General features: G+C 41.6%; 1 protein-coding gene across 2 annotated transcripts in view; it reads right to left on the reverse strand.

Moving 5' to 3' along the window:
- The window catches only part of IL1RL1 (interleukin 1 receptor like 1), a 28,867-nt gene extending 21,928 nt beyond the window's left edge, over positions 1-6,939 (reverse strand). For both annotated transcript variants that reach the window (XM_075092432.1, XM_075092439.1), the window contains exons 1-3: positions 6,809-6,939; positions 1,491-1,586; positions 538-608 (exon numbers count right to left, since the gene is read on the reverse strand). In XM_075092432.1, the coding sequence (XP_074948533.1) occupies positions 538-604 (67 nt within the window). In that variant the 5' untranslated portion in view covers positions 605-608; positions 1,491-1,586; positions 6,809-6,939. The remainder of the gene's footprint in view (positions 1-537; positions 609-1,490; positions 1,587-6,808) is intronic.
- Positions 6,940-19,962: the final 13,023 nt, after the last annotated feature.

The following is a 19,962-nucleotide window of genomic DNA, read 5'->3' on the forward strand; positions in this document are numbered from 1 at the left end:
TAGAAATTACTGCAGAGCCAGCAAAGCTGACCTGTCAGAAAGAGCTTACTGTTTTGAATATCCCCCCGTGCAAGGAAGTGTTGCTGTTGCATTGCATTTGTGGTTTAACACCCCCAAACCCAGGACATCAAAAAGTGTTTTTAATGATCAAAGCTCCCAGTTACGTCCCTGGTTCAGCAAGGTGCATACGCATATAACCTGTTCAGTACAATTTAAGCATGCTCTTGGAGACTTCGCCCAGCTGGGACCTGGAACACCAGCTACTCTTGAATCCTTGCAAAAAAAAACCCTTTTCTTTCTGCTTGCGGAGATGCCAAGGAGCAGAGGTAGAACCCAGACTTAATGTCACAGAAATTAACGGTAGCCGGTGCATTTTAATACACAGAGAAAACACATAAAGCTAGTTTTTAAGATGTGATTTGTGGCTTGAGGTAAACTAGCTAATTTTAGGTTTAAAAAAAATTACCAACCTGGGAACAGTGTACACATTTCTACAGAGTAAACCTCATCAGAAAGTATTTTTAAACTATGACTTACATGTTTCAGATGTCATGGAAACCGAGAGGAAGGTAGATAGGAAGATCAAACGTACATACCCCATCATATTTCTAAACCAAAAAGAAAAACATTAATATCTCAGAATATACTCTGACTGCATCAGTTATGCTATTACCATGGTACTGATGCACATCTATGAACAGATAACAGTATCATACAGTGATAAACTGCATCACATCAGCTGCTCTCTACAGGCGGGGGGGGGTTGTGTAGCAGTGGTTTTGCAGCTTTGAGATGATCTTCTTCATACTAAAATCAATGTAATAGGTGATGTTCCATTGAAACCTCTGTTATAACTTTGCTTAATGGGGGTGGGGGGATTATTCTGCCATGGCGGGCCTCAGACAGAAGCCTCTTCTTGCTTGGTTGCTTTTTTTAATAAGAAAGCTAAATGTACATTGGCACTCTCTTCATAGTCAAGTGTGGAAAAATTATAGCCCAATTTAGAAAAGGATAGATCCTGGATTTGAAAATATATACCCTGGCTTTGAATTAAGCTTACATCTAATCAACTGTTTAGGTGCACAACACCTTTTTGGCTTTCTATGGAAGTGGAGGTATTTTTAGTGGCAGCTTCTCTAGGTAAGCGTTCAGCAATAAGAACAGACCAGATGAGTGCCATCAGCAATGTTAACCTGAAGGGGAACTGAAGAAATAGACTGGAAAGGTAGGTAAAGGAACATGCATTGTACTCATTTAACAGCAGTAGGGCAGATCCTGTGCCTCACTGTTGTTTTCATATGTGTCTAACTGATATGCCCTTGCTCTAATTCACACCTCACAGGGTGGCTCAGGCACTCTCCAGCAAACCCCTTCATTAAAGAAACTGGCTATTTGTCTGTGGACATTAAGTTGACCTAACCTAGGAATATTTCAGGAGACAAGAGACATGCAATCCAGTTGTACTATGCCGCTGTAAGCATTCTACTTACCATTAATAAACCCTTCACTTGAATGCTGTCCTTCACTGCAGGTCACAGAGTGGTAGGTTCTACTATCGTGTATGAGGAAGAAGCAGTCCCGTAGTACTACAGATAGAAGATATGTTTTCAAGAGAAACTAAGTTAATAAAAATTATAATTTATCTTGCAGATAGTGAGCTCAGGAGGAGTAGTGAAAAATAGGCAGCAAATGCACAGGCAGGGTAAGTACTGTCGTCACAGTTACTGCAAGGAATTTTTATTTCAGTGCCAAAGATTTCCAGACTAAACAAACGTTGACAAACCTTATCAAGATCTATGTTTGCAGGCCAAAGTAGACCAAGTCTGAAATTCAGAACAAACTCAATTTTGAGCTTCCAGAAATGTTATCGGCTTTGTAGTGATATGGAAAGTTTCTTGTTTAGAAGGTTTAATGAAATCCAGAGGCTTATTCTTAAACTCTTAAAAAATAACAGCAAAACTAAGTGTTGGAAGAGAAAAGCATGAGAATTTCCGTGTAGGTATTTTGCAAGGATACTCACAAATCACAGAAAAAATTAAATTTAGACTGAAAAAGCGGCATCCCAGCATTAATGTTACCGCAAGGCTGGTGCCATGCCTTTTACAGGAAGCGAGTGACCAGCCAGGAGCTCCTAGAAACAATGTGCATGTGCACCTGCTCGCTTTCGTTAGAGCTGGGGAAGAGCACCGTAGAATCACAGAATCGTTAAGGTTGGAAAAGACCCTTAAGATCATCGAGTCCAACTGCTAACCTATCACCACATACAAGCACAGGCAATCTATTGACTTCTTTAATTTTAAGGAAATCTTAGGCTAGGTGAATAGATTTTTAGAAGGTACTTTTCAGCACAACAAGCATGAGGAGTTTTGCCCTGGGAGGAATGAATAAGCTGGTCAGGAAGAAGGTTCAGGAGTGACCTGGGACAGGGTAGGCCCTCGAGGAAGAAAGATACAGAGCAAAACAGCACACAACAAAATTCACAGCTTCAACACAGTAAAGCATTTGTCTTTATTCATCCTTTAGAGCAGAAGGCTTATTCCTAGAACTTATTTCTGACACTACCAGGGAGGAATCTAGGCAGGTGGGAACTGGGAGCTGAGTTTCTCATATCCTGATTATTAGATGCCTGGATCCAATTCAGGACCTAAACAGATTTGTATTTGCCGGTAATTCTGTTGACTTAATCCATCAGCTAAGGTCTACTTCGATCACAGTTGAAAAATGATATGGGGACTCATGGCTTCATATTCTCCTGAGAAATAAACGGGAGATGCACATGCCCTGCACATATTTGGAAAACAGTTCACTATTCAGCTGATATGAGCAACATTTGATAGATACGTGGGGTCTCAATCTGCCTAACAGCGCATCCAGAGCAAGTGATCGAAAGTTTCTCTGGCATACGGCAGTGAGCACCTCATTTCCACAGTCCATGAGATATCTACCCGTTCCCTTTCTGTCTTTCTGAGTAAAATCAAAACACTGCCATCTAGCTGTAATCTTTCTGAGAACTGATTTTCGTTGACTTGGTTTCACTGAACCTTGTTATGATACAGATCTGCTCTGAAACACCACTTCATTCTCTGCACTAATTTGCACTCCAGTTAACTGTCTTTCACCACCTGTTACTGTACCTAATCTTACTGGTTCAAAGCAGCTTTGGTTAGCTTATGTCTCACTTGTTTTTTCTCACAGAAATGACTTTTTTTCACTTGCAGCAGCTCACAAGAGCCATTCACCATCTCCAGATGCTTGTGACTTTGCTGTTTAGCATCGGCCTATGCACAGGAGACCTTTTCTTCCTAAAAGGTCCTTCTGTCCAGCCTGATGGCCAGTTTTGCAAGCTGACTTCAAACTGGTTGGTACCCACATTCATTCGGAACGGCTCACTTGTTCCGGAGACACACTGACTGACACGCCTGGGACTGCAGCAGGGTATATACATAGTAAGAACTAGTGGTATAGCAAGGGAAGGTGAATCCCTCCAAAGGGTATTTGTGCAGCCTCCCAGAGCACTGTGCCATCAGATGCTGAATGCTTACAGCATGCAAAATACATGTATGTGTATACACATAAGCAAACATGATATGCAAAACACTAGCTGCAGCAGGGCTGGTTCGTACAACTGAGATTGGATACAGCTATATCAACTGAGCCTCTGCAGTGAAGTCTCAAAACATACCCTATGAATCAGCTAAGTGAAGAACTCTAAGCTGAATAATAAATAAAATTTAATATCATTAGATTATTTGAGTAATTAAATAGACAAAAAGAGTATTCAGAATATTCCTTCTCTGCTGGGAGCCTTTTCCCTCCAAGCGTTTGGTTCTGCTCCATGAACGCATTCCCCACAATGAGGTATATCAGCTGTTATACTGACTGTCCTACTACTTTTTAGAGCTATTTTGTTTAAGCAAGCAGATACTTCAGCATGAGGACAAAAAGTGAAGTGATGGATTTTTAAGGAAAATCAGTTTCACAGACTAGATTTGATGACTGCCTGAAATTAAGTTCTTTCTCATTTGATGTTTTATTTGTATTTTTCTTTGTATTTTTCTATTCTGTATTTGGCCACAACTGATACCGCTATTGGAGATGCTGGCGAGTTCCTTACGGCCAGCGCTATTGCATCCCTAGAAATGGAGGGCTGGTGATTAACAAAAAGTTGCAAGGAGCTGTGCTTTCTCCATTTTTGAGATAGAGCTTTGTCCAGGATTGAAGACAGCCAATTACTTGCCCTCACCAACTCTTCTGACAAGTGCCAGAATGATCCAGCAGTAAGAAATTTGTATTTGCCTATCATTGTTCCTGCCAGTTGTTGTATTTAGCCTTCTGTTTCTTGTAAATGCATGTCTTTGAGAAACGTTACACATACTGGGCTACCAGCCTGCACAGAACAGTGTAAAGTAGTTGTGCTGAAAGGACAGATTCTCCCCACCTAACTTTGATGACTGCTTTATTGATTTTTCCCCCCATTTTTAAGTTGCCATGCACTGGTGACAGTTTAAGGAGAGTTTGGGGTTTGTGTGTGTGAATACGTGCAATATATGGGGCTCTAATTAAAGAGGGATGTTCCCTGAAAATACAAAGAGCTCGAGCAATTAAAAGAACAATGTGATTCTGTTTGCATTTTCCAAAGTCATCAGCAAACTGCCAAATTACCTCAATAAAAACTGAGGTTGAGGTTGCAGTTCTAGACACCAAATAGCAAGAGAGGGACTGATTCACTAGTGCCTTGTGGCATTACTCTGAGCAAAGCAAAATTAAAGCATCCACACAGCCATGATACTGAGGTCAATAAAAAGGCTATTATGAGGCACAAGATAAAGGCACTAAGACACCTCACCTTCCACAATCAAAAGGAAGAAGTTCCTGTAGCTTGAAGCACAGAGAGACAAAGGCCATAATTTCTGGAAATAGTTATGAGTTTTCTTTCTGCTTTTGCAGATTTATTTACAACTGACATTTTATTACATCTGTCTGAAGTAAAACCTGCATAGCAGATTTTTCGGTCCTCCTATATATCTTTTCTTATTCTCTTTCTCTGGGTAGATTATCTAAGGATGGAAGCTTATTAAAATACTCTTATTTTTGAGGGACAACACTTTTAAAGTTTATCTGAGAAGTGTGATGTGTACATAGTGATGCCTTGGCTCCTGTACAGTTTGAGTGCAGAATATTTACAAAAGTAACTAGAATATTTGTGAACAGACAGGCTTAATTTTGCAATAGATGGGAAGAGTTCATACTTTTTTTTAGGTTCTCTTAGGAAAAACTTAATTTTAAGTGATGACGTTGGCTAATTAATACAAGCCATGGCAGTTAAAAGAAAACACATCGGCTTATCTTATTGCTTTGTGGCACATATAATTTTTGTTTATTACTTTTTTTTTTTTTAAATAGAATCCAAAAATACTGGCTGGACATCAGCTTGTAGAATTCCTAATCGCAAAAGCTAATATCAACTGCTGTTTTAACAATGCTTTCTTTGAACTGTGACAAGAAATTCAGAATAAACCCTTCTTTATTCAGTGCCTACAGGTCACATATTTGCTCCCAATAGGAACATGTAAGAAAGGCAAAAAGTTGGAGGGGGGGGATCCAAAAGAATTGCAGTTTTGCCTTGATTTGATAACCTTTCAAGATAGTTGTGAACACTTTTGAGTTTTCTGCAAGATCATTGAGGTTGGACTCAATGATCTTCAAGGTCTTTTCCAACCTAAATGATTCTAAGATTCAACGATGCTATAAATTTGGGCTGCTAATGTTCAGGGGAAAAAAGATAAGGAGACATTTCCTATAAATCTCTTTCTTCCTATAGCTCACAATAACTGTATATTATGAGCTTAATTCTAAGCTCTGTGAAGGAAAACTTCAGTATGATGCTGAAAAAGCACTAGATCCAAATACAGAAATTTGAGATAACTACTTGAGTATGTCAAAATCTAGCCCCTAATGATCCACTATCAAAGGAAGATGAAAGAACTGGGAACCCCCTACTTATGTTGCAGAAGCAGTAGCCTGTAGGGCTTAACTCCTTGCTTCTCCAAAGGCAACGCTGTTAGTAACATACTTGTGATTTTTCTTCCAAAATTGTATTTGACAACAAAGTGTTTATAGTACTGTTTATATAAGTGAACAAACATTATAAAAGTACCATACCTTGCATACTAACAAAACTTGGAAATGTTATTACAATTTCTACTTTAAAAAGCTTAACAGACTTAACAACATAAACATACCATGAAATAGCAGTTGTGTGAGATTTGTTTACATAGACATAGAATTCATTCATTCATTCACCTTTTGAAAGTTATTTTTATTCTGACTGAAAATGGGCTATTAAAATAGCAACAGTAACGCTGAACTTATTTCCAACTAGCACTCACAGTAGTTAACGCCTACACTAGTTACAGCTTTAAGTGTAGAATTTAGAAATTTCAATATTAAAGTACAGAAATGCTAGAATTGGTGTACACATTATTCTTACAAAACATTTTGAAGCAAGAAAGTACATAAATGTACTAAACTCTTAAAAATCCATTGCACGGTGAATATATTCTGTGTCAATGAATAGTAAAAGTATCTGCCAGAAACTGAGGGCAAATCCATTTCTAAATACACTTCAATATGAGGTAAATCTTTATGTTGGTCATGAGAAAATTTGTCTATCACATAAGTGCATCCACTATTTTAATCTAATATTTTTTTCTTGTGATCAAGAAGCAAAGAAGTGAACTGAAATAAACTTTCTTATAAAATACTTCAGTTATTTTGGGTTAAATGATAATATAAAAATTTGACCTACCATTTAGAAAATTCAGAAAGCAGAGAAGTGGCTTGGTCTCTGTGGCTGGGTCCTTTGCACTGATTTCTCTGCTGTAGCTTGTACCAGATAGTACTGGGAACTCTTTTTAACTGGCTTGTGCAATTCATATCTGTAGGAGCAAGACATACAGCTTCATTTTGAGACACCTCCCACTGAAAAGAGCAGAACATGCAAATTACTGTGGTAACCTTAAGTACCTATCAGAGGTGCCATCTCATAGTTCCAATTAATCAGACATCTTTTACCAATAGCATAGGTTTTCCATTAATCACAAATTATTCCATTTTAGCATGATTATACTGCAATAAATCTGCTGGCTGTTTTTTGGCGTTCTCGTGTGCCTGGGGAGAGCAAAGAAGGAAAACACAGCCGACAGAGGGTGCTTTGAAACCCATTTTGTTTGAAAACTAGTGACAGATTTGCCTGGTCTAGTTAGGCAGCAGCTCCCAGAGAACAGCTCTAAAAGTCACTGGAACATGAGGAACATTTTTTAGTTAAGGAAACTGCTTCACTGAAGCTAAGTTGATAAAAAAGGCTGATACATCAGCAGCTAAATTAAGTCTCTGAGGGAAAGAAAGTTTGGAGGGATAGAGCAGGTCCACAGGGAATCCAGAAGAAACTCCAGGAGAGCAAGAGGGAGTGAGAGAAGTCCACAGCAGTGGACATGACCCAGTGTACAGTGACACACAATAGAAGGTACTCAGGAGGCCATATGGGCCACCAAATGTCTTAAAGACATTTGTAGGGAGCACTGTTCAAGACTGCTGAGCACCCTTCTAACCATCAAGCACTACACCTGGACCCATCAGACCAAAGTTCCCAAACTATCTCCTTTTTGTGCAGCAGCCAGTGTAAGGGGGTTATTTCAGTACCACATCAGTAAAATTCCAGGGGACAAATCAGCTTTGTACATCTTAGCAGAAAAACTCCTAAAGACATGGGTCCAGAGAAGGGCAACAAAGCTGGTGAAGGGACCGGAGAGCAGGTCTTATGAGGAGAGGCTGAGGGAACTGGGGTTGTTTATTCTGGAGAAGAGGAGGCTGAGGGGAGACCGTATTGCTTTTGTCCTGGTTTCAGCTGGGATAGAGTTAAATTTCTTCGTAGTTGCCAGTATGGGACTATGTTTTGGATTTTTGCTGGAAACAGCGGTGATAATGGGAGATGTTTTAGTTGTTGCTAAGTAGCACTTACACTGGTCAAGGACTTTTCATCTCCCCGTGCTCTGCCAGGTGCACAAGGAGCTGGGAGGGGACACAGCTGGGACAGCTGAGCCCAACTGACCAAAGGGATATTCCACACCATATGACATCATGCTCAGCATGTAAAGCTGGGGAAGAAGAAGGAAGGGGGGGACATTTGGAGTAATGGCGTTTGTCTTCCCAAGTAACCGTTACACATGATGGAGCCCTGCTTTCCTGGAGATGGCCGAGCACCTGCCTGCCCATAGGAAGTAGTGAATGAATTCCTTGTTTTGCTTTGCTTGCGTGCACGGCTTTTGCTTTACCTATTAAACTGTCTTTATCTCAACCCACGATTTGCTTCACTTTTGCTCTTCTGATTCTCTCCCCCGTCCCACCAAGGGGGAGTGAGCAAGCGGCTGCATGGTGCTTGGTTGCTGACTGGGGCTAAACCACAACAGCTCTCTACAACTACCTGAAAGGAGGTTGTAGCAAGGTGGGTGTTGGTCTCTTCTCCCAAGTTACCAGCAATAGAACAAGAAGAAATGGCTTTAAGCTGCATCAGGGGAGGTTTAGATTGGATATTAGGGAAAATGTCTTTACTGAAAGAGTGGTCAGGCACTGGAACAGGCTGCCCAGAGAGGTGGTGGAGTCACCGTCCCTGGAGGTATTTAAAAGACGTGTAGAAGCAGCGCTTCAGGACATGGTTTAGGAGACATGGTAGCGTTGGGTTGATGATTGGACCTGACGATCTTGGACGTCTTTTCCAACCTTAATGATTCTATGATTCTACAACATTTTGAGAATCAACTGTTCATTCCTTCTTTAACCAAACAAGATTTTATGCTATGGTTATTCAAACCCTTATTTTTCCCTGGAAGAGTTATGAATACCATTAATAACTTCCAGTGCTCCTGGGACTCTGCTCTCAGCATGTAGCAACCCCACATCCCTACACAAAGATGCAGCAATTATACACCATTATGCAAAAATCTGATGTCACACCCATGCTTCCCCCAGTTCTTGGTGTAGCATTTCCTTAGAAGTGATCTAGGGTTTGCACTCCCCACAAGACACAGAAAATGCAAAAGAGCTAAAAAAACCCTGCAACAATGACATTTCACAATGCCTTGGTCAACCATTCAGGGTCAGCTCAGATCACTACCTTGAAAAGCTCACAAACCCCTCCCTGCCCAGGTTCATGCAGTGTCATCAGAATCAAGGCCTTCCTCATTTTCTGATGCTAGAGACTCAGACAAAAAGTCTGGAGTAACGATCTGCGTTCAGTGGTAGATTCAGCATCCTCTCATCACAACACGTCATGTTACTCTAGGGGAAGGTTAAATACATTCTGTTCAAGCTAACTTTCCATTGCCTGGATACGTTCTTCTATCATAACATCCACTGAAACTTAGAACAGAGATGCTCATTCTGTTGCTCCATACCTCAGAAGAGCCCTTCATCCTGTAGTACATTCCACATGATCAGGTTGTTCCCAGATCATGAGGGAAGTGGGAAACTGAGCTCCTGGCTAAAGGAGATAGTTGCCAGCCGAGCAAATGCCATTTTACAGCTTTCATAAGAAACTACAGTTGATGCTGAAGACTTCATAATTTTTGGCCCTAAAAAAATTCCCATTTGATAAGCATATGGAAAAATCTGCTTACAGAAATATGTCAAGAAATTTCTTTGAGGAGCTAGTTGCATCATGCTCCCTTGGCAAACTGTATGCATAGCACTTCACCAAGCAAGAGAATCATCCATTCTCCAAGCAAAGAGGTCAAGAAGTAATGGGCTTAAACTGAAGCAGGGAAGAGTTAGGCAAGACAGCAGGAAAAATCTTTTAACAGGAAAGGTAGTGAAGCACTAAAAGAGTTTGCTGGAAACATAGAGGAGCTGGCACTAGGTGTTAGAAGTTAAAAAAAGAAAACCTGGTATTGGTGTCAAGACGCTGCAGTTGGCCCCACAAGTCCTTACCAGCACTAGGAGTCAATGGCCCTCGACTCAGCTGTCTGTGATTCCGTGGTTGGTTCTGGTGCAGCATGGCTTTATGAACTTAACTCATTTGTGTTAGCAAAATTACTCCTGAGCTGTGAAAAGAATGCAAGTTAATGGTGGACTCAGCAAATGGTCAGAAGGCAGGGGAAGCTGGCCTTGGGTGTGTCCATTCCGATGGTAGGTCTAATGTTTTAGCTAGTGGGGATCCGCCCTACTGAGGTTGCAGTGTCCTTCCTGTTCCTCTGCGTTTTGGTACCTTACTTGTGGTTAGCATAGGCACCTCAGGCTTTGTGCAACAGGGAAGTTAGAAAGTTTTTTCAAGGGTTATATTATTCCGATGGGGATGAACTCCTCTTCCCCCAAGGTAAGTGTTGTCCCTGGTCTTCATCATTAATCATGCAGTCCTATTACAACCCACATTGTGATAAAAAAGAATGGGCTGGTCCCCAAGTAGCTCTGCTGGTTCCTTTCATTGAGAAGTCTGAGGCAGTTATCTGAAGAAGGCACTGTTGAGGGGTACATGCCTAACCAGAATGTCTTGGGTTTATGTGGCAAATCTTGAGGGGGTACAGGGATGGCTTCTGTGAGAAGACACCAGGAGCTGCCCCATGTTGGACAGAGCCAGTTTCAGCTGGCTCCAAGACAGACCCACAGCTGGCCAAATCTGAGCTCGTCAGTGACTCTAGTGCCTCTGTGATAACATATTTAAGAAAGGGTAAAAACTGCTGCACAGCAAGTGTGAGAGAGAAGTAAGATAAAGTGAGAGAAACAGCCCTGTGGACACCAAGGTCAGTGAAGGAGGGGGTGGATGTGCTCCAGGCACCAGAGCAGACATTCCCCTGCAGCCTGTGGTGAAGACCACGGTGATGCAGGTTGTCCCCTTGCAGCCCATGGGGAACCATGGTGGAGCAGATATCCACACTGCAGCCCATGGAGGACCCCACACTGGAGCAGGTGGAGATGCCCTGAAGGAAGCTGTATCCCATGGAGAATCCATGCAGGAGGAGGCTTTCTGGCAGGGCCTGTGGCCTGTAGGAGATCCACACTGGAGCAGTCTGTTCCTGAAGGCTGCACCCCATAGAAAGGACCCGCACTGGAGTAGTTTGTGAAGAACTGTGGCCCGTGGGAAGAGCCCACGTTGGAGAAGTTTGTGAAGGACTGTCTCCCATGGGAGGGACCTCACACTGCAGCAGGGGAAGGAGTGGCAGAAACAAAATGTTATGAACTGACCGCAACCCCCCATTCCCCATCCCTGTGCACCACTCGGGAAGGAGGTAGTGAAGTTGAGCCTGGGAAGAAGGGAGGGGTGGGGGGAAGGTGGTTTTAGTTTTTTTTTATATCTCACTATCCTACTCTGTTATTAATTGGCAATAAATTAAATTAATTTCCCCAATCTGAGTCTAATTTGCCCATGGTGGTACTTGGTAAGTGACCTCCCTGTCTTTATCTTGACCCATGAGCTTTTTGTAGCATTGTCTCCCCCTGTCCTTAGAAGAGGGGGAGTGATGAAGAGGTTCTGTGGGCACCTGGCAGCTAGCCAAGGCCAATGGGCATGGCAGGGTCCCACACAACAGTAGGTGAGGACATGCATGTGGATAGAAAGGGATTAATAAGAATTTAAATGTTATAAAGCCATCAGTATTTTCATCATACTCATCTTTCTCCTTCAACCCACCAAGGCAGAGCTATTAAGTCTCTTATCAGGTTTTCAGCCCCACTATGGTTGCAGCTAGTGTATTATAGTTCAGAGGATACAAAACAGAGGTAAGAGTACCTTGTAGGAAGCAATTGGCTAAACTAGCAAGAATTATATCTGTTCTTTTTAATGTGGCTAGCAGGTATTTACCTTTGGGTTGCACATTGGTATGTTATTTGGGACGTTATTTGATCACCAGCTGTTTATAAAAGGTCTTAACAATGATAGTTATGCTTGTCAGGCCAAGGACAATATTCCAACAAAAATCTCAACACCATCACCAAAGCCTTTGCATCTTAAAAACAGATTCCCTTTCTAAAGAGATTCTCAATTTCTCTTCTCCATGCCTTGCCCCAAAAGGAAAGCAGCGGCACCACCATCCCACAGAGGCTGGATACAGCCAGCCAGAATGAAAAGAACAGCAGCTGTTCTGAATGTCACCAGGCCACCAGCAGGATCCCCATGGGGACATCACAAAGCCCACCAGAGGGAGGATCACTGCAGTACATCTGTTGCTCTTATGGAAATAAAAACACTCCGCTGAGTCCCCAAGATCTTCTTCTTCCACAGGTGGTCCTGTCTTTGGATGCCTGAGTGACTTACCGTACAGAGGTGAAAGTGAGTCTGAGCAGGCAAGTACCTTTGGGCAAGAAAACTATCTAAAGTTTATCCACAAAAGAAAAGCTGAATAAACCAACTCTCCTGTGTTCATATAACTTCAGGGCACAGACAAGGTGCGTCTAAGTAAAATCTTCCAAATTTTAAGCCAAAAACCACTAGATCCAAGAGGTTGTTGCTTGGTGCAACAACATAGGCTAATTCCAGAAGCCCCAGACCCTTACAGTCAGCCCTCTCCTCAAAGTGCACAGGAAGCTAACCTCCTCCTGTGCAGGACCCACTCTATTTCCCGTTACTGTGGAAACAGAAGATTATTCAGGACATCTTTGTTGTTCATATCTGACCTCTTCCTTGTGAATGAGTTTTTTCTACACAGTTTCTTAGGAAGAAACTTCTACAAATACATGGCATTCTGGAAATCATCACACAGATGCAAAAGACACAGCTCTTATTAATTTACATAACTAAAATTAATTGGGGTTCTCCAGAAAGCCATTGAAGATAATTTGCTGACAAAGAGTATTGTTTATAAGGACTTCTAACTAAATAGTCTTGTTTCCAGAATTACTGGAAGTTGATGTCTTACTGATTAAGGAGGTCATGACATACTGGTAGTATGCAAGAGCAGAGTTTTAGTTGTAAAAATTATTTATATTTTTGTTAATATCACTATTTTAGAAAAATGTCTTATTTTGTCTACAGGTTATGGACTGGGTTTTTAGAAGAACATTTTCTGCGATAACTATCTCACTGTGTTTGCTCTCAGATCTGGCTGCAACTTGGAGCTTGCATACCCTGAAAGTTTAAATTATTTTTGGAAATTAAAACAAGGCTTCTCACAGAAACTAGAACTTCTGAACTTTTCCTATGAAAAGGAAATGTCACCCAACTTCTTTTTACTAGAATAAAAAAAATCAACATTTTTGTTAGTTTTTATCTAGTGGAAGCAGCCAGATGTCCAGACCCCAAGGACATCTGCTGGAGTTCAGAAATCCTTAGAGCACCTGTCAAAGCAGGGAGTGCTATGAGCATGAAAACCTTCTCTGGCCCTGGCTGCCCACAGCTAGTATACATGGAAACTAGGACAGAGTATGTCAGCAATTGGCCTGTTTATTGTAGAACTGTATGTACCCAGTTTGGCCAGCTGCAAGAAATTCTGGGAATATAGACAGTTGCCTATCTCTGTAAGCTGTAAAGACACCAAATGACGTGCAGAGTTCCTTTTAGCACTTATTACCTAATGTTTCAGGTTTGTTTCTTTCACCATGAAAATATAAACTCAACACAACCTTTTTTCTCTCCCATCACTAACCAAGACTCCTCTGTTTATGGAAAACCTTCTTGTAGCTCTCCACATGATTTCCTGCAAGTCTTCTTGGGAGATGAGCTGTTCCAGGAACTAAGCTTCCCTTCCCATCAATCTAAAAATGAGCTATTTGCTCTCATCCATGGTTACCATGCCTCCTCCTCCTGTATAACACAGTCTTGGTGTATCAATTGCTCGCCTTTCTGTTCACCCCCAGGTGAAACTCCTCATTTCCATAGGATTCTACACGGAAAACAACCTGTATGTAACTATGGCCTGTAGCAATTCCAGACAGGACTTCACCAGATCTACTTCACAGGTTTGAGAGGTCTTTGTGTACAATGATTTGGCCTAAGAGATGCCTGTAAAAGGCAGGTATTGCTGGGAAGGTACAGGAAGAGCCATACCTCTTCTGCTTTCCCTGTAGGACATAGATGGTATAATATGGGCCACCCACTACTACACAGGAATTCAGTGTTGAATGGTGGAGTCCCTTCACATTAGGCAAACATTTTTCAAAGCCATTTATTCTTTGGACTTTTGGTTTATCAATGATTTCTGGGCAGAACCTCTTGGAGGTACTGCAGCACAATCTCCCCCAGAGCCTCTGTAAGGAGATTAACCCACAGCTAATTAACGTCTACAGTAGAAATACAGGTTCTCAGCATGGATTCAGCCAGAAATGGAGGTCAGTTCTTGTCTGATTTTTTACCCAAAAGTGTTTGATTAGAAACATCTCTGTTCCACCTCATTTCTACAGCCAGTGGCAGAGCTTGCATGGTCTCCTAGCAGCTTCTGAGGACCTCAGTGCCTTCAAGAGCTACAGATTTCAACACTCCTGTCTGTTTGCTCTCAGGGCCCATGACCAGAGGCCAAACTGTTCCTGGACTTCTTGCTCTACAGTTAATAGCCTACAGAAGCAAACTTGCTCAAGACCTCCCACATTAGCAGTGAAGTGCGTGATCTGCATTGTATGTCATGAGCAGGTACGTCTCTCTCTCCTCTCCTCACCACGCCACAGCCTCATCACACACCAGAGCCTGACAACCATACTAACCACCCCTGGCTCCCAGGCACACCAGTCCAGGACTAAGGGTCTAGGACAGGACCCAAATACTGGAAGTTTCATAGCTCCTGTGAAACTAACTGAAATGCAGAAGCCACTCTGTCAGTCAGTTCTGTAGCAGAATGATTGCTTTTGGACAGCAGATAAGTTTTCACAGGAAATCCCATGAGACCAGGTGACCTCTAGCTTTATTTGGCTCGGTATTGTTAGACATTTATCTACACAAAACACTATTCTTGAAGAAATAATCTTACGAACACATAGAAAGCAATCAGCTTTCACTACCCGGGAAGGACATCTTGGGATCATTTTGGATTTTCTCTGAAAACAGCCTGTGTTCAGCAGCTGCCAAGAGGGCAAACAGCTTGTGGGGAGTTATTAGCAGAACAGAGAACAAAACAGGAAATGTTGTTATACTGATGCAACATATCCTTATCTTGAGCACTGGATGTAATTCTGGTCATCAGTGACAAAAAGTATATAACAACAATAAAAGTTATTAAAAGGAGCAGTAAGGATGTCAGAGGTACAGAGGCCCTTTGCTACAAAAACAAACCAAATTGACCGGCACTCTCCAGCTGAGAAAACGAAAGATTTGGTACTAGGAAAAAATTACATAGGGAATGGTTTTTCAGTACCTCTCATAAGAAAAGAGATAGGGAAATTATCAGGCACATGGTTAAAGCAGTACGCTTTCACATAAAAAAGGAAGCTACTTGCCACTTCAAGCTGTCAAAAGTAGTGGTGCAAATGTGTTCAAAAGGCATGACTCGAACTCAGGAAGGAGAGATACATTGATCACCATTTAAGATGCTGTTGGAGAAGCTACTTTAAACTGAGGGCCCACATGATTGACACTGGCAGGGTTCATCATCCTTTCCTTTGCCTGTTTTTGATGGCTTGTGCTTTTGGGTAGCAACAAGGTAAAGACCTAGGGGTGTGGGGTGTTGTGCAAGCTGGTATGACAGTTCTTATTTTCTTACATTTTCTTACTTAGAGAAATAGAAGAAACATAAAAGTGAATGTAACTCTTACCTGAGCTCAAATTCTTTTTTTTCTGTGTGTGTGAGTGATTTTATTTCATCTCACAAATACTGTGATTAATAATTATGCTAAGAGCCAAAAGAGCCATTCTCCTTCCCTGAAACCAGGAATTCCTGCAGAGCTTGGAGATCTGTTCCTCTAGGGTCTCAAGTTTTGCTTTTTGAAAAGGCTCATTCCTTTCCCCCCCTTCGTCCTTGCTCTGGAGCAGAAAACCTGCTGGAAGGAAAAACAAAAAAAAGCAGCTCACAATTACAAACTTTCATTCTTTGTGGCTCTAAAATATAGGGAAACATGGATATGCAGAAAAATGTTCCTCCAGAGAGGAGATAATCATACTGATGGATTTTGAGCACTAAGAATAAATTTAAGGGGGCAAGTTTTCGCATTTGTAAGCAAAGAAACCTATTATTTTAAGTCAAGAGATTGTTTCCTGTTCCAAATCCCAGTTTCATTGAAGTGTCGAACCCCCTTTGGCAAACAGACTTTCTGGCACAGTCTCTTCTTTGGTGTTTCTTACTAGCCACTGAAGTAACGCAGCACTGAGCTCTGTTGAAACCTCACTGAGTTCACTCACCTGTGATAGATATTGGGGCCCATAAGCATCCTGGTCAGCAGCTCATGAGCTACAGTTCTAGAGCCATGCTCTTCCATCATAGGCATTACCTCACTGACTATCACTTCACCATTTGTTTTGGGTTTTTTTTAAACTCTTGATTCAGCAATATGTGAGTGCAACAGAAAATGAAACCTATCCTGTGTTCAAATTTCCACTGAAATATGAAGCTAACATTGTTCTACAGAGGTAAGGTCTAGACTGTAGACACAGTACACGGCTTGATAAGGCCACCATGTCAACTGCAGTCTCTACTTGTGTTAAAGTGAGGGATCTGGGAAAAAAACCCATGCATACAAAACCAGCTGGTTTGGGCATTTCTGGGCCTCTCCATTTCTGGGGAAATTACCCCTTGGTGTCAAAGATAAACCATATTCCACCTCTTTTATCTTTACAAAATATCAATAGCAACAAGTAGGCCTGAAAGAACGAAAATTCAAGGATGTTTGGTTTTATTACCTAATGTGGACATGTTGGTTTCTGTGAGGGTATGTAAACATCCCTATTACAGAAGTACAAGTAAATAATAAAAACTATCAACAGTTATTAAAAATGCCCATGAGTTCAGTGATTACCTGTCCTGCAAAGACTGACAAATCATGGTGTGTAAGCCCTCACATACCCTTGATTCCATGGAGTGAGCATGCACTCTGTACTGGACTCCCAGGCAAGTGCCGGCCCACCCTGCATGGCTGATTCAGATGATTGCACTTGACCGAGTGCTACAGCCTGTCTCCAGATCACTTATTAGCTCAGTAATGATCTTGAGGCTCTTATGTCTTAAACAAACTGTCTGACATCCTCAGGTGTCATTACATATGCGCACACTATGTAACACATCATAGGCTCGGCCACCGAGCCAAGGATGCTCCCTGGCCAGCTCCATATTGCCTCAGCCAGGCCCAGTGCAGATGTGCCCACGCTGCTGTGGATGTGATAGGACAGGTGGGTGTCATGGACGTGACTGGGTCAGACACTGCACATCCAGACAGTAATAAGATTTGCTATTTTCTTAAAGAAGTAGCAGACTAGCAGGAAACTTCTTCCCTGGTATGCATTTCCGTTACCGATAAAAAGGGTTATGTTTGTGCATTATAGAGGATACAGTCAGTTTTCTGTTCCCAAAGGCCATTCAAGTCCAGACAACACAGACATGGCCACAAATTGTTTATCATTCAGGCTCCAGCTGTCATGTATTCCTAGCTAAATATTGCCTGAATCGGGATTTAGAAAACAGGACTGACCCACACCTCAGGCAAAAATCCCATACCTCTGATGCCCAGCACTGCCTGAACTCATTCAAGGTCTCTTCTATGCTTAAGACAGGCACTCTACACACTCAGAACCCCATCCTCTGGAAAGGGCAAGGATTTCTCTCCAATGAAAAATAATTTACAACTCAGACTGAGAGCAATCCACAATGCCCAGACAAGGCTTTCAGTCAGAACACTTATCCAGAAACCAGAAGACCCAACTTCTAAGGTCTCCAGAGACTTCTACGTCACGGGAAGAATGCTTCACCCTGCCCACTGAAACTGAGATGCTACATGTTGGGGATTATAAATCATAGGGAAGACAGAGAACAGCCAAGAGTGAATTGGACTCTAGCTACATTGGGAGTGTGAACATTAATAAGAAATTTGTATTCTGAGGCTCTAACTCCTCTTAAGTGGGTTGAGCTCCTTCACATTTGCTTTCAACAAGCAAAACTGCACTACCAGGTACAAATTGGCCCAGGTACCTCAGAAGAAGCAGAAAATGTCCTGGGAGGAGTTGAGGGAGCACATTCACCTTCATGGCAAGAGAGGTCACCAGTTTCCTGATGACTGCTCTAACCACAAGGCTAGTATGAGAATGCAGAACAGAGCGGGGGCGCACCATACATTCAGGTTTTTTTTATCATCAGAGCTGTTTCTGCTCAATTAGCATCTCTTCTCAGAAGAAAGCCATCTTACATCATTACTGGGGGTGGAACTAAGCATTTCCTATTAGTTCTCTCTACAGTCAACAGCAAGGGTCAAGAGTAGCCAATTTAGGGAGAGTTCCTTTTGAAGGTCTTAGAGGTCCTCACCTTCTGCCACTAACCAGACAGGTGTATTAGACCACACCTCTCCCTTTGTGGGGGGTGTGTGTCTAAATTTGGGCAAGGGCATTGCCCATAGTTAGCCATATTTCTAGCTCTGCAGGATATCACAGAAGCAAATTGATTTATCCTAATTTGTGCAGACAACCAGAAATTTTCTGAATGAGAGTGCTTGTGTGGAGAGCTCTTTCCACAGACATTCCTCCTGCTGCTATCACAAAGCTTATCAATACTGTAAAGTCAGTGTAAAGTTTCTGTCAGGTCGGTTTTCTTCCCCAGCAAAACCTCAGGTGTCAGATCTGACCTTTGGGTAGCCACAAAGTTTGAATTTTAAGACCTCAGCAGAAATGGCAGTGTATCATACAAAATAAAACCAGAAAATTGCTTTAATCTCCCTGCACATCACTACCAAAAGAACTCTTTTTCTGTGAACTTATATGCTTAATGATGGAAAGACACAGTTTTCAAGTAGTCATAAGTAGAACAGCAACTCTGTAGCTGATAAGCCAATGAAGGAAACATATCTGTAAAGTAACTGCTACATCTCTGAAAAATAGATGGGAGATACTAAAGTCCTTCAGTTATTAGTCTTATTAAAAATATTCTATTCAGTTTGCATTTTCTTTCTGGAGTTTTCAGAAACTCCAGAAGTTTCAGAAAATACTGAACTACATTACAAGAATGTGTCTGATGAGAAAATCTAAATCAAAGAAAAGTTAATTCTCTGTGAACACTTTAGATCTAGATGGAAACTACATACACTTAGAAAAAATAAATAGAAAATGAACAAGATTGTGGCATGTTTTCCAGCATATTCATCACAACAGAAGATTAGCATATCAACCCAGCACAACAGAACACACCTCAAGTACATTTTCAAGAAACAGCATAAGGAAAGGAGGGACACATCTCTGGTCTGCAGATTTCAGAAGAAGAAACTTCCAAATTCATGACTAACTATTGTAACAAATGTTACTGTAACCTCTTCTGATTGGCATGAAGAGGAATGAGATTATGTGCAAAAAAAACCCTGAGACTGTACACTTCAGTGGCCATACTTTTCAGTTATGTTTCCTTTCAGTCAATCAGCCAACCCACCAGTTTCCCACCTGTAACAATTTTTTTCTACCAACTTCACCTCTAACTCCCTGTTGGAAAGTCCATTTGCCAGTAAATATTTCCTATGTTCCAGCTAAAGTGGAAATGAGTAATTCTGATTATTTTTTTTTAAATTTTGTTTTCCTTTTGTTGTTGTTGTTGTTGCTCTTTTGAGCTGGAGAACAGAAAGCCTAGAATGAAAATCTTACCATTAAATAACCTCCGCACATCATTATTATGGACAATTCCACCTATCATCCTAGCTAGAGAGGTAGAATTTAAGGACATTTTAAGTAGTATTTGTCATAACTATTCAGAGGCTCATATTGACTCTAGGAGAAGTTCCGTTCCAAATATATGTTTATAACTACATTTATGTCTAGTCCATGAATCTCCCTGCACCATGCCAACAGAAAAGCCTTTGAGGTTACAG

Source organism: Phalacrocorax aristotelis, chromosome 1 (genome assembly GCF_949628215.1).
Source record: "Phalacrocorax aristotelis chromosome 1, bGulAri2.1, whole genome shotgun sequence".
NCBI lineage: Eukaryota > Metazoa > Chordata > Aves > Suliformes > Phalacrocoracidae > Phalacrocorax > Phalacrocorax aristotelis.